Source organism: Heteronotia binoei, chromosome 7 (genome assembly GCF_032191835.1).
Source record: "Heteronotia binoei isolate CCM8104 ecotype False Entrance Well chromosome 7, APGP_CSIRO_Hbin_v1, whole genome shotgun sequence".
In the NCBI taxonomy this organism is placed as follows: domain Eukaryota; kingdom Metazoa; phylum Chordata; class Lepidosauria; order Squamata; family Gekkonidae; genus Heteronotia; species Heteronotia binoei.
In genome coordinates, this window is record NC_083229.1 from 265,476 (window position 1) to 279,336 (window position 13,861).

A 13,861-nucleotide genomic window follows, 5' to 3' on the forward strand; every position below is an offset into this window, starting at 1 on the left:
TCAGGCCCCTGCTTGCCCTCCTCCTCCTCTCCCCCCCCACAGTGCTGTTCAGGCCCCTGCTTGCCCTCCTCCTCCTCTCCCCCCCACGATGCTGTTCAGGCCCCTGCTTGTCCTCCTCCTCCTCTCCCCCCCACGATGCTGTTCAGGCCCCTGCTTGCCCTCCTCCTCTCCCCCCCACGATGCTGTTCAGGCCCCTGCTTGCCCTCCTCCTCCTCTCCCCCCACACAGTGCTGTTCAGGCCCCTGCTTGCCCTCCTCCTCCTCTCCCCCCCACAGTGCTGTTCAGGCCCCTGCTTGCCCTCCTCCTCTTCTCCCCCACGATGCTGTTCAGGAGGCGGGGGGGGGGGTAGAGGCTGGGCAGTTCCATGGCTCAGCTGGCAGGGTTGCCCTTCTCTTCCGTCTGTCCCCTTTTGCAGGTATGGAAAACCCTTAGTCTTTGACATGATGGAAGTGAACATGTTTGACACTGTGAAAAAGCAGCTGGAACGGCTGGAGCCAGGCCTGGCGGAGGCTGTGCTGAGTAGAACCATCCTTGCAAACGAGAGGTAGGCCTGCCACATCATCCTTGGCTCGCCTGCGAGCAGCCCAGTGCCTTTGGGGGGGGGGAGACGTAAGGAGACATCTCGTGCTGCCCTCTGACTCCCCCGGGTTGCTGGGGTGGGATACCCCTGTTGGTGCCGCTGGGTCTGGTCTCCTGGAGGTCATGGACGAAGACACCTTGGTTGCATCCAGAGTGTGAAGAAGACAGTAGACTCTTTAAAATACTGTAATTGCAATGGCATTCTATAAATACAGATTCTCTCTACCTGGAAAAGTACAGAAAAGACCGGCCAAAATGCCTATTTGAGAAGCCCTGCTGCCCTTCCAGGGGGTTTCTGGAATCTGGTTTGTTGTGCATAGGAGGGGTGGGAGGGAATCCCTGCTGAAGGGCTTTTGGCGATGCACCTGTTCGTGGGGTGGGGGGTTGCATGGGTATGGTTGACTCAATGCAGCTCTTGTTCTCTGCTCCAGCAAGTAGGTGTCTACAACCCCTCCCCCTAGATCTTGTCAGATTTCTCACTTGTGCAGGTGCTGGCTGAGGAGAGACTGCAGTGGTCACAGCAATACGCCTGCTTGCCCTCCCTCCTCTCCTCCCCCCACAGTGCTGTTCAGGCCCCTGCTTGCCCTTCTCCTCCTCTCCCCCCCATACACAGTGATGTTCAGGCTCCTGCTTGCCCTCCTCCTCTTCTCCTCCCCCCCACAGTGCTGTTCAGGCCCCTGCTTGCCCTCCTCCTCCTCTCCCCCTCCACACAGTGCTGTTCAGACCCCTGCTTGCCCTCCTCCTCCTCTCCCCCCCCCCCAGGATGCTGTTCAGGCCCCTGCTTGCCCTCCTCCTCCTCTCCCCCCCCCACAGTGCTGTTCAGGCCCCTGCTTGCCCTCCTCCTCCTCTCCCCCTCCACACAGTGCTGTTCAGACCCCTGCTTGCCCTCCTCCTCCTCTCCCCCCCCCCCAGGATGCTGTTGCTGTTCAGACCCCTGCTTGCCCTCCTCCTCCTCTCCCCCCCCCCCCAGGATGCTGTTCAGGCCCCTGCTTGCCCTTCTCCTCCTCTGCCCCCCATGATGCTGTTCAGACCCCTGCTTGCCCTCCTCCTCCTCTCCTCCCCCCCCAGGATGCTGTTCAGACCCCCTGCTTGCCCTCCTCCTCCTCTCCCCCCCCCAGGATGCTGTTCAGGCCCCTGCTTGCCCTCCTCCTCCTCCTCTCCCCCCCCCACAGTGCTGTTCAGACCCCTGCTTACCCTCCTCCTCTTCTCCCCCCCCCCACAGTGCTGTTCAGGCCCCTGCTTGCCCTCCTCCTCCTCTCCCCCCCTATACAGTGCTGTTCAGACCCCTGCTTGCCCTTCTTCTCCTCTCCCCCCCCTATACAGTGCTGTTCAAACCCCTGCTTGCCCTTCTCCTCCTCTCCCCCCCCCCACAGTGCTGTTCAGACCCCTGCTTGCCCTCCTCCTCCTCTCTCCCCTCCACACAGTGCTGTTAAGACCACTGCTTGCCCTCCTCCTCCTCTCCTCCCCCCCACAGTGCTGTTCAGTCCCCTGCTTGCCCTTCTCCTCCTCTCCTCCCCCCATACACAGTGCTGTTCAGACCCCTGCTTGTCCTTCTCTCCTCCTCTCCCCCCCATGATGCTGTTCAGACCCCTGCTTGTCCTCCTCCTCCTCTCCCCCCCCAGGATGCTGTTCAGGCTCCTGCTTGCTCTCCTCCTCCTCTCCCCCCCCCACACAGTGCTGTTCAGGACCCCTGCTTACCCTCCTCCTCTCTTCTCCCCCCACAGTGCTGTTCAGGCCCCTGCTTGCCCCTCCTCCTCCTCTCCTCCTCCCTACAGTGCTGTTCAGGCCCCTGCTTGCCCTTCTTCTCCTCCCCCCCTATACAGTGCTGTTCAGACCCCTGCTTGCCCTCCTCCCTCTCCCCCCCCACGATGCTGTTCAGGCCCCTGCTTGCCCTTCTCCTCCCTCTCCCCCCCCCCTCACAGTGCTGTTCAGACCCCTGCTTGCCCTCCTCCTCCCCCCCCCCACGATGCTGTTCAGGCCCCTGCTTGCTCTCCTCTCCCCCCCACACAGTGCTGTTCAGACCCCTGCTTACCCTCCTCCTCTTCTCCCCCCCCACAGTGCTGTTCAGGCCCCTGCTTGCCCTCCTCCTCCTCTCCTCCCTACAGTGCTGTTCAGACCCCTGCTTGCTCTCCTCCTCTCCCCCCCCACGATGCTGTTCAGGCCCCTGCTTGCTCTTCTCCTCCTCTCCCCCCCACACAGTGCTGTTCAGACCCCCTGCTTGCCCTCCTCCTCCTCCTCTCCCCCCCCCACAATGCTGTTCAGGCCCCTGCTTGCCCTCCTCCCTCCCCTCCCCCCACAGTGCTGTTCAGGCCCCTGCTTGCCCTCCTCCTCCTCTTCTTCTCCCCACACACAGTGCTGTTCAGGCTCCCTCCCTCCTCTCCTCCCCCCCACAGTGCTGTTCAGGCTAGCAGGCAGACTTGGGCCGCAGCAAAAGCTGGGTCACAAGCAGAGAGACTCCTGCCAAAAGAATCTGAATGAGATTTCTGTCGGACAAGGCAGGTGTGAGCAGGTGGTCTCACGGGAGGGGGGGGGGCGGTGTTTATGGGTTGCCCCATGAGGCCAGAGGAGCGGCTTCTCTCCCCCCTCTCAGAAAAACAGCCCTTGTGCTCCGTGTCCCCCTTCCACAGGTACCTCTCCCTGCTGAGACCAACAGACGGCCCAGAATATGCAGACACTGAATTCCAGGCTGCTCGGACAGAGAGAAGTTTCAAGCTCTTTGTGGTCACGAAGCAGCACCATCCTCCCGAGGAACTCCTGCAGACTCTGTTCCCCATCCAGGGTGGTTCTGTCCCGGAGGAGCAGCCGGTAGGCACCGCCTGCCCTCATTCCCATTAAAGCCACCGCCACACCCCGAGTTCTGGCCTGGCTGCCACTTTGTGGGATGCATTCCAGGGCCCGAGGAAAGAGGCTGCCCCCTGCCAGGGGGGCGCGCGGGGAAAGGCAGGCAGCATTGCCTTCTGCAGGGCTGTGTTCTCTGCTGCACTGAGTGGCGGGGGGGACTGTTCTCTTTCAGAAAGAGAGGCTGCAGAAGAGAGCCCCCCTTCCCACAGCTGCTTCCTTCCGCCTGGTGAGAGTCCTGCATGGCCAGCACAGGAAAGGGAGGGGGGGAGGCCTGCTGGAGCCTCAGCCCAGAAAACTTCTTCTCAGTGTGTTGGCCCTTGGGGGGGGAGGGAAGGGGCGCAGCAAAGTTTGCCCTTAAAATAAACTTGTTGTTGGATGGGTGCTTCCCCGTGAGCCTTTGTCCTAGGGCGATTGGCCTAGCTGGGTGCAGCAGCCCCAATGGGATGGGAAAGAGCAAAGGGGCAGGTTTTCCCCTCCCCCCCCCCCCCTTCATAGCCCTGCTCCTGAGGTCAGGGTGGGTGTCTGGGGGCTAGCTGTGCTCCCCCCACAACCAAGTTCTTGTTTCCTACTCCTGCTTTTTGACTGTAGTGATCAAAGAAGACAAGAACCACAGGAGTGTCTAGTCCAAAATACCAAATAAAACTGTGTTACAAAAAATATATTGTGTATTGCAGTTATTCACAATCTTCCATATCACTTTAACACCTTTTAGGCCTCTCAAAACAACAAGTTTGCAATGTCACCAGTATTACAATCACTTATTACCAAGTACAGAAATTTAGCTGAAAGAGCTGTGATGATGCTAGATGGACATATAAACACAACATTAACTGCAGTGCTTATAAATATTCTTCCAGTATTCTCCTGATGGTTTTAATGACTGTACAGTCTGTTTCGTTCCTTCTTCAAAGGGATATGAAATTATGATGTATCTCTTTGAGAAGCCAGTATTCTTTATTGGCATCTTTCTTTTTGCCTCACCAGTATTCTCGCTGCACTGACCAAAACAATTGGTCCTGCACCACTGACTGTGCATTTAATATCCCGTAGTTTAAGTGATCGGCCCAATTTTTCACGTAGCTCAATGGCGTCCCCCAGCTCAGCGTCCTCACAGCTCTTTCAGCTAAATTTCTGTGCTTAGTGATAAGTTGCTGTAATACTGGTAACATTACAAATTTGTTGTTTGAGAGGCATAAAAGGTGTTAAAGTGGTACGGAAAATTGTGAATAACTACAATATACAATATATTTCCTTCAAATACATTAGAAGCAGGAAACTAGCCAGGCAGGGCAGAGGACTACTGAAGGACAATAGGGAAATGGCTGAGAAACTGAATGCATTTTTTGCCTCCGTCTTCACTGTGGAAGATGAGAAGTGTTTGCTTGCTCCAGAACTCCTAATTTTGGAAGGGGTTGTTGAAAGACCTGAGTCAGATTGAGGTGACAAGAGAGGAGATCCTACAATTGATAGACAAATTAAAAAACTAATAAGTCATCAGGTCTGGATGGCATACATCCAAGAGTTCTGAAAGGTGAACTTGTAGATCTCCTGACAAAAATATGTAATCTTTCATTGAAATCTGCCTTCTTTCCTGAGGACTGGAAGGTAGCAAATGTCACTCCCATCTTTAAAAAAGGAGATCCGGGAAACTACAGGCCAGTCAGTCTGACTTCTATACTGGGAAAGATGGTAGAAACCATTATCAAGGACAGAATGAGTAGGCACATTGATGAACACAAGTTACTGAGGAAGACTCAGCACGGGTTCTGTAAGGGGAAGATCTTGCCTCACTAACCTGTTACAGTTCTTTGAGGAGGTGAGCAAACGTGGACAAAGGGGGGCCCCAACATATGTTGTTTACCTTGACTTCCAGAAAGGTTTTGATAGTTCAGTACTGGGGTCCCATGCTCCAAGAATCCCAGCTACAAATACAAGTTGATGGGGTGTGAACTGGCAGAGACTGACCAAGAGAGAAATCTTGGGGTTGTGGTAGATAAGTCACTGAAAATGTCGACAGTATGCAACTGCAATAAAAAAGGCCAACACCATGCTGGGAATTATTAGGAAGGGAATTGAAAACAAATCAGCCAGTATCATAATACTCCTGTATAAATCGATGGTGCGACCCTCATTTGGAGTACTGTGTGCAGTTCTGGTCACTGCACCTCAAAAAGGATATTATAGCATTGGAGAAAGTCCAGAAAAGGGCAACTAAAATGATTAAAGGGTTGGAACACTTTCCCTATGAAGAAAGGTTAAAATGCTTGGGGCTGTTTAGCTTGCAGCAACATCGACTGAAGGGTGACATGGTAGAGGTTTACCAGATTAGGCATGGGATGGAGAAGGTAGGAGAAAGAAGTACTTTTTTTCTCTTTCACACAATACAAGAACTTGTGGGCACTCCATGAAATTGCTGAGCAGTCGGGTTAGAAAGGATAAAAGGAAGTCCTTCTTCACCCAAATTGTGATTAACAAGTGGAATTCACTGCCACACAAGAGGTATAGCCAGCTTCAAGGGGGGACTTGGTAAACATCTGGGAGCAGAGGTTCATCAGCGGCTCTTAGCCACAGTATATTGTTGGAACTCTGTCTGGGGCAGTGATGCTCTGCATTCTTGGTGCTTGGGAGAGGCAACAGTGAGAGGACTTCTAGTGTCCTGGCCCCCACTGTCCCTGATGGCCTTTTTTGGCCAGTGTGACACTTTAGAGTGTTTGGGCTGGATGGGCCATTGGCCTGATTCCAACAGGGCCTCTCTTGTGTTCTTACGTCTGGGGCAAGTGATGCTCTGTATTCTTGTGTTTGGGGGGGGGGCACAGTGGGAGGGCTTCTAGTGTCCTGGCCCCACTGGTGGACCCCCTGATGGCACCTTGGTTTTTTGGCCACTGGGTGAGACAGAGTGTTGGACTGGATGGGCCATTGGCCTGATCCAACATGGCCTCTTATGTTCTAAGGTTTATTTGGTATTTTTGACTGTAGTGAGCAGCGATCACACCGGGGCCTTTCTGTCTGCAAAACACGAAGCCACTGACCACAGCCAGCAGAGGGCAACCAGTTGGCGAGCTGCAGGTGAGGCAGCACCACGCGGGGGTCTCTTGTGGCAACCGCAGAAGGGCCAGCAGCACTTGCAGGTTGGGCAGAGGTCCCTCTTCTGCTTCAGGGCATTCTCCCAGCAGCGAACAGGGTGGGTTGCCTGGCTCCCCTTCCCACTCCCCCACCCCCACCTTGTTCGAGATCAGCAGAACCAAAGGTGCCTTTTCCCTCCAGGGAGAACTGAGCTCAGCTGGGACTGGGGGGGGGGAAGTTCCAAGCCCTGCTGGGGGAGAGGAGAGGGGGCGAAGAAATGGCCCTGTGCCTGGCCAGGGGAGGAAGCAGAGCAAGTGAATGGCTATGCCCCTGCCCCCCCCCCCCTTACATGGTCCCTGGGGAAGGGAGAATGAGCCTCACAAGGAGAATGCCTGGAAAGTCATGACTGGAAGCCAGCAGGAAAGCCAGAGGGGGGGAGCGGAGCCCCAGGGGCTGATCAGCTCCTTCTGTCCCCTCCTGGATGAGGGCAGCCACCAGCAAGCCTTGCCTTACAGTGCCCGCCCCCCCCACTCTCCAAAAAAGCTCAGCAGGCAGCAAGGGGATGTGCTGGGGGGGGGGGGGGAGCCTTGGTGTGTGGATGATGTTATGTTACCCTTGTTCTCAGGGCACAGTAGTGCTACTTACTGCTTGTAAGTAAGTCTGGTGTAGTGCGGACTCTAATTTTGGAGAACTGGGTATGATTCCCCACTTCTTCACTCCATGCAGCTGCTGGTGCGACCTTGAGTCAGTCAAATTCTCTCAGAGTTTGGGGTAGTGGTAAGTTGCACAGACTCTTATCTGAGAGAACCGGGTTTGATTTTTCCTCCATTGCAGCTGCTGGAATGGCCTTGGGTTAGCCATAGCTTTCACAGGAGTTGTCCTTGAAAGGGCAGCTTTTGTCAGAGCTCTCTCAGGGCCCCCACCCACCTCACAGGGGTGTCTGTTGTGTGGGGAGAAGATATAGGAGATTGTAAGCCGCTCTGGAGTCTCTGATTCAGAGAGAAGGGCAAAGTATACGTCGTCTTCTCAAGAGCTCTTGCAGCCTCACCTCCCCTCCCAGGGTGTCTGTTGTGGGGAGAGGAAGGGAAGGCGATTTGGAAGCCGCTCTGGGACTCCTTAGGTAATGAAGGGTGGGGGTATAAATCCAATGCTGAACACTTAAACACCTTTCTGCAATCCCAGTCCGATTGCATTGCTTGTGGGAGGCCTCATCCTATTGACTGCATTGTTTATACACTGAATAGCCCCCTGGGAGTCTCAGTAAGAAAAGTGGACTACAAACAACATGACTAAAATAATTACAACACTCTAGTTGTCCTGGCTTGGGAAAGAATGTCCCAGAACAGAGGAGGCCAAACTGTGGCTCAGGAGCTCTTTCCACACATATTGTATGGCTCTCAAGCCCCCCACCACCCTGTTGGCTGGTTTGGAGAAGATATTTCTCTCTCTTTAAATCAATTCTCCAAGCTCTAGTTGATCTGCATTTACCATTTTATGACCTTGATATTTCAGCAACTGCAGTATTTTTCCAACCTGGAAATGCTGAGATTGTTGTAGCATCCTGCATTACTTTAATGCCAATTAAAAGAAGAGGTGCCCAAGCTATTTCCTAAGAACATTTTAAAATATTGGTCTGTTAATAATCTTAGCTTCTGACAGCGGCTTGTAGAATCATAGAGTTGGAAGGAACCTCCAGGGTCATCTAGTCCAACCCCCTGCACAATGCAGGAAACTCACACAAACACCTTTCCCTAAATTCACAGGATCTTCATTGCTGTCAGATGGCCATCTAGTCTCTGTTTCAAAACCTCCAAGGAAGGAGAGCCCACCACCTCCCAAGGAAGCCTGTTCCACTGAGGAATCGCTCTAACGGTCAGGACGTTCTTCCTAATGTTGAGCCAGAAACTCTTTTGATTTAATTTCAACCCATTGGTTCTGGTCCTATCCTCTGGGGCCACAGAAAACAACTCCACATCATCCTCTCTATGACAGCCCTTCAAGGACCTGGTGATCATATCGCTTCTCAGGCGTCTCCTCTCCAGGCTAAACATCTCCAGCTCCTTCAACCTTTGTTCATAGGACTTGGCCTCCAGACCCCTCACCATCTTCGTCACCCTCTTATGGATCCGTTCCAGCTTGTCTGTATCCTTCTTAAAATGTGGTGCCCAAAACTGAACACAATCCTCCTGGTGAGGTCTTATCAGAGCAGAATAAAACAATACCATCACTTTCATGTGACCTGGGCGCTATACTTCTGTTGATACACCCCAAAATTATATTTGCCTTTTTAGCCACCGCATCACACTGTTGACTCATGTTCAGCGTATAGTCCACTAAGACCCCTAGATCCTTTTGTGTACATACTATTGCTAAGAGAAGTCTCCCCGATCCTATAACCATGCACTGGATTTTTCCTACCTAAATGCAGAACTTTACATTTCTTCCTGTTAAAACTCCATTATATTGGTTTTAGCCCAGTTTTCCAGCCCAAGGTCATCCTGTATCCTGTTTCTGCCTTCCACTGTATTTGCAACCCCTCCCAATTTAGTATGATCTGCAAATTTAATAAGCTCAATTCCTTCATCCAAATCATTTATAAAGATGTCGAACAAAACAGGCCCCAGGACAGATCCTTGAGGCACTCCACTTATCACTCCTCTCCAAGAGGATGAGGAACCATTCACAAGCACTCTTTGGGTGCGATCTGTTAACCAGTTACAGATCCATCTAATGGTTACAGCATCCAAACCACATTTTACCAACTTGTCAACAAGGATAGTATGTGGAACCTTATCAGAAGCCTTACTAAAATCGAGATAAATTATGTCTAGAGCATTCCCCTGATACAGCAAGGTAGTCACTTTCTCAAAAAGAGATCTGGTTAGTCTGACATGACTTGTTCTTGAGAAACCCATACTGGCTCTTAGTAATCACAGCCATCCTTTCTAAATGTTCCAGGAGTGACTGTTTGATGATTTGTTCTAAAACTTTTCCAGGTATAGATGTCAAGCTGATGGGTCGGTAGTTACCGGGATCCTCCTTTCCCCCTTCTTGAAGATGGGGACAATATTCGCCTCCAATCTTCTGCCACCTCTCCTGTTCTCCAAGAATTCTTAAAAATAATAGCCAGAGGCTCAGAAATTACATCTGCAAGCTCTTTTAGAATCCTTGGATGCAGTTCATCTGGCCCTGAAGTTAAGTTTGCCTTTCTGAAGTTCAACCTATAAGTCTGACTATGTATAGCTTTTCCCTTCCTAAGACTGTAAATTCCAAAATCACATGGTCACTACTGCCCAGTGTGCCCACTATTTCCACTTCTTCAATCAATTCTTCCTTGGTGAGAACCAAATGCAAGATAGCAGATCCCCTTGTTTCCTTCTTCATTTTCTGGAAAAGGAAGTTGTCAGCAAGACAAGTCAGGAATCTATTTGACTTTATCTCCCATGATCACTGTATCCCTTCTCTTGGAGAACTTTGCAATCTGTTGTAGAAGTATCTCATCCAAGTCCTCTGCCTGACTTGGTGGTCTATAGCAGACCCCCACAATAATACCACTGTTATTTCTTACTCCTTTTATTATTACCCAGAGACTCTCAACTGAACTGCCATGCTCCGATTCACATATTTCCTCACAAGTATATACCTCCTTCACATATACTGCTACGCCTCTGCCCTTTCTCATTTGCCTGGTCATATGAACATATGAAGCTGCCTTACACTGAATCAGACCCTCAGTCCATCAAAGTCAGTATTGTCTACTCAGACTGGCAGCGGCTCTCCAGGGTCTCAAGCTGAGGTTTTTCAGACCTATTTGCCTGGACCCTTTTAGTTGGAGATGCCGGGGATTGAACCTGGGACCTTCTGCTTACCAAGCAGACGCTCTACCACTGAGCTGCCATCCCTTTTAAATAAGTTGTACCCCTGAATCCTAATATTCCAGTTGTGTCATCCCACCAAGTTTCAGTAAGGTCTACTATGTCATAGTCTCCTTCCTGTATTAGGACTTCCAGTTCCTCCTGTTCGTTTCCCATACTCTGTGCATTAGTGTAGAGACATCAGAATCCATGTTTTATGCATCCTGAGGGTTTAGTTTCCAGACATACCTGCAAGTTAACATTACCTAGCATATACGCCACTCTCTGCAAATCTTTAGTATTCTTATCCGCCACTTCATACAAGGCTTTGAATTACTGTCTCACTCCCCCATACAATTTAGTTTAAATCCCTCATTAGACTAGCAAAGCTGTTACCAAACACCCTTTTTCCTACCGCCGTAAGGTGCAAACCATGGTCCAGAAATCTGAATCTTTTCTGATGACACCATCGACGTAGCTAGTCATTTATTTGAAGTATTCTTTCTTTCGTCCTAAGCCATGGCCTTCAACAGGAAGCACTGATGAGAACACAGCCTGTGCGCCCAGCTCCTTCACCTTCTGACCCAGAGCCACATAGTCCTTTCTAATACATTCAGGGCTATGACAGGCAGTATCATTCGTTCCCACGTGGATCAGCACGAAAGGATAGTAATCCGTGGGCTTGATAGGTCTTCTAATCCTTTCTGTCACGTGCTGGATGCGTGCACCTGGCAGGTAGCAGACCTCTTGGGATGACAAGTCCGGTTGGGACACTTCGGGCTCCACCCCTCTGAGCAAAGTCTCCAATCACCACCATCTTCCTCCTCCTATACTGGGGAGCAGAAGCTCCAGGCTTCTTATCAACAGGATCCTGAGAAACTTTGTTCAAGCTTCGCTGAGGTTGGGGAAGTAGCCCTTGTTCCAGTGGTTCAGAATCAGTGGGGAGATCCTGGAACCTACTGCTGAGCAGCAGGGACTCAGAACATCTCCTGATTTTCTTGCTCCTTTGGGTTACATTTTTCCATGAACCCGCCTCCTCTGTTAGGTTCTCTTGCTGAGATACCACTTACTCTCCCTCTTGTCTTTCAAGAGAGTCTCGTGTTCTGTCAAGAAAATCCTCATCTTCCTTTGTACACTGCAGTGTGGACAATCATGCCTCCAGTCCCTGTATCTTCTCCTCCAGCAGGGCCACTAACTTACACTTGCTGCAAGTGTAATTGCTGCTACTCTCAGGTAGAAATACAAATATCCCACAATCTTTACACGTCACTTCCTCTGCTCCCTCACTAGCCATGCTACTGCAATCCATTTCAAAATTCTCTTTATCTTGACTTCCCTATAAATTCCAATACCAACTGCCACTTAAAACTACTTGTGAGTAACTACCCACCTTTCTACAGAACCCCAGGCAAGAGCCCTTTGGCTCTTGCCTTTTGGCTTGCGCCTCTGGCAAGGATGAGCCTTGCAAATTAAAGGCTCAAGCTCCCCCCCCCCACCTCTGACTCAACAGCCAGAGCCACACACAAAAGCAATCAGAAGGGTGAGGCCAGCAACTACCCCCAGGCAAACAAGCTCTCCTCACTCAGCAGCAGCTACACAAAAGACACACAAAAGCAATCAGAAACCCCTCTCCAGCAGGCACTAAGCCTTCACACAGTCCCCCCCCCCCCCACAGCAACCCTAGGTAATGCTCCCCAGCAGTTTTAGAAAAGCAAATCAACACTCACCAGCAGCTCTGTCCCAGCTCTAAGCACCTTCCTCTAATGCAGCCGAACCACTTCTGTCTCTGGCAAGGATAAGCCTTGCAAATTAAAGGTTCAAGTCCCCACCCATCTCTGACTCAACAGACAGAGCCGACAATCTGTTGTTCTTAGGAGGGTTTTGTCAGCTGCTTTGGGAACCCTCCGTGGGGTATAAAAGTTTTAAGCAGAGAACCAACAAGGACCTCCAGGTGCAGACGGAAGGCTGTTTAGAGGCTGGGACAAGGGAGGCATTGGCTGCACCCTGCTCAGGTCTCTGGAGAGCACCTGAGTGCTCGACCACCTTCCAGCTCGACCACCTTCCAGCCTGTGTCCCATCCCGATGGTGACAGGTAGCGGGGCAAGGCGAAATTACTCGCCTCCGTCACTGGTGTTATGTAATGCCAGGTCCATTAATAATAAGACCTCCATCCTCCGGGAATTCCTGCTTGAGCAGGATATGGACCTGGCATGCGTGACCGAGACCTGGGTTCGCGATGGAGAGACCGTAGCTCTCTCCCAGATGGCGCCCCCGGGATACTCGGTCTTTCACCAGTCGCGGACTAGCGGGCGGGGGGGAGGGGTGGCCCTGTTCATTCGAGAGGCTTACTCCTTCCGGGCCCTCCCGGCTCCGGAGATCAAGGGCATTGAGTGTGCCGGCCTGGCGTGGGATGTTGGGGAGGGGTTGGCGATCTGGCTGGTGTACCGACCGCCTAACGCACCGGCCAGCGCCTTACTATCACTGATGGAGGCCGCAGCAGGATGGGCATTGGAGCACCCGAGGCTTCTGATCCTGGGTGACTTCAATGTTCATTGCCGATGACGTGACCTCCAATCAGGCGATGGACCTAGTGTCTTCCATGGCGACACTAGGACTCTCCCAAATAGTTACGACACCCACTCACCAGGCCGGTCACATGTTAGACTTGATCTTCGTGTCAGGAGTTTTAGTGAACGATCTTGCTTCTATAGCAGTGCCATGGTCGGATCACTATGCCCTCAAGGCTCGTGTGGACGTCCCACCCCAACCCCGTTTGGGCGGCGAGCTTATTTTAGCTCGCCCGCGGAGCCTGATGGACCCGGAACGGTTCCTGACGGCCCTGCGGGATCCCTGGCCCCCTGGCGATTCCCTCGATGACCTGGTGGAGTCTTGGAATAATAGGCTCACCGGGGCCATCGATGAGATCGCGCCTAGGCGTCCTCTGCGCCCTCGTTCAAGGCCGACACCCTGGTATAACCAGGGGTTGCGGCAGTTGAAACGAGGACTCAGACGACTAGAGAGGCAATGGCGGCGTACCCGAGATGAAGCGACTCGAACATCTTATAGAGAGGTTATGAAGTCCTATGAGGTGGCAGTCAAGGCCGCAAAGAAAACTTACTTTGCGGCAGAGATTGCGTCCGCAATTTCGCGCCCGGCACAACTGTTCAATACAATTCGGACTCTTACAACGCTGCCACAGGGCAGACCAAATTTTAATGAATTGGAAATTGGCTGTGAGGCTTTTGCGAATTTTTTTGCGGATAAAATCGCATCGCTCCGTTCCGACTTCCCTGCCACATTAGATACAGTTAGCGAACCTGAGGCTCCGTGCCTGTCTTCGGAGTGTGTCCTGGACGGTTTCGGCGCGCTCAGCCTGGAAGAAGTTGACAGGATCCTCCTATCTGCACGCCCAACAACTTGTAAATTGGACCCATGCCCCTCCTGGCTTATTAAGACCTGCCAGAGGGAGCTAAGATATCCTATACGGGATATCATAAATAGATCCCTATTGGAGGGACATTTTC

The 13,861-nt window shown here is 52.0% G+C and overlaps 1 protein-coding gene across 1 annotated transcript in view; it reads left to right on the forward strand.

Moving 5' to 3' along the window:
* IQANK1 (IQ motif and ankyrin repeat containing 1) overlaps nt 1-3,414 on the forward strand; it is an 89,255-nt gene extending 85,841 nt beyond the window's left edge. The window contains exons 13-14 of the mRNA XM_060243025.1: nt 416-544; nt 3,207-3,414. Coding sequence (XP_060099008.1) covers nt 416-544; nt 3,207-3,414 — 337 coding nt within the window. The remainder of the gene's footprint in view (nt 1-415; nt 545-3,206) is intronic.
* The last annotated feature ends 10,447 nt before the right edge of the window (nt 3,415-13,861 follow it).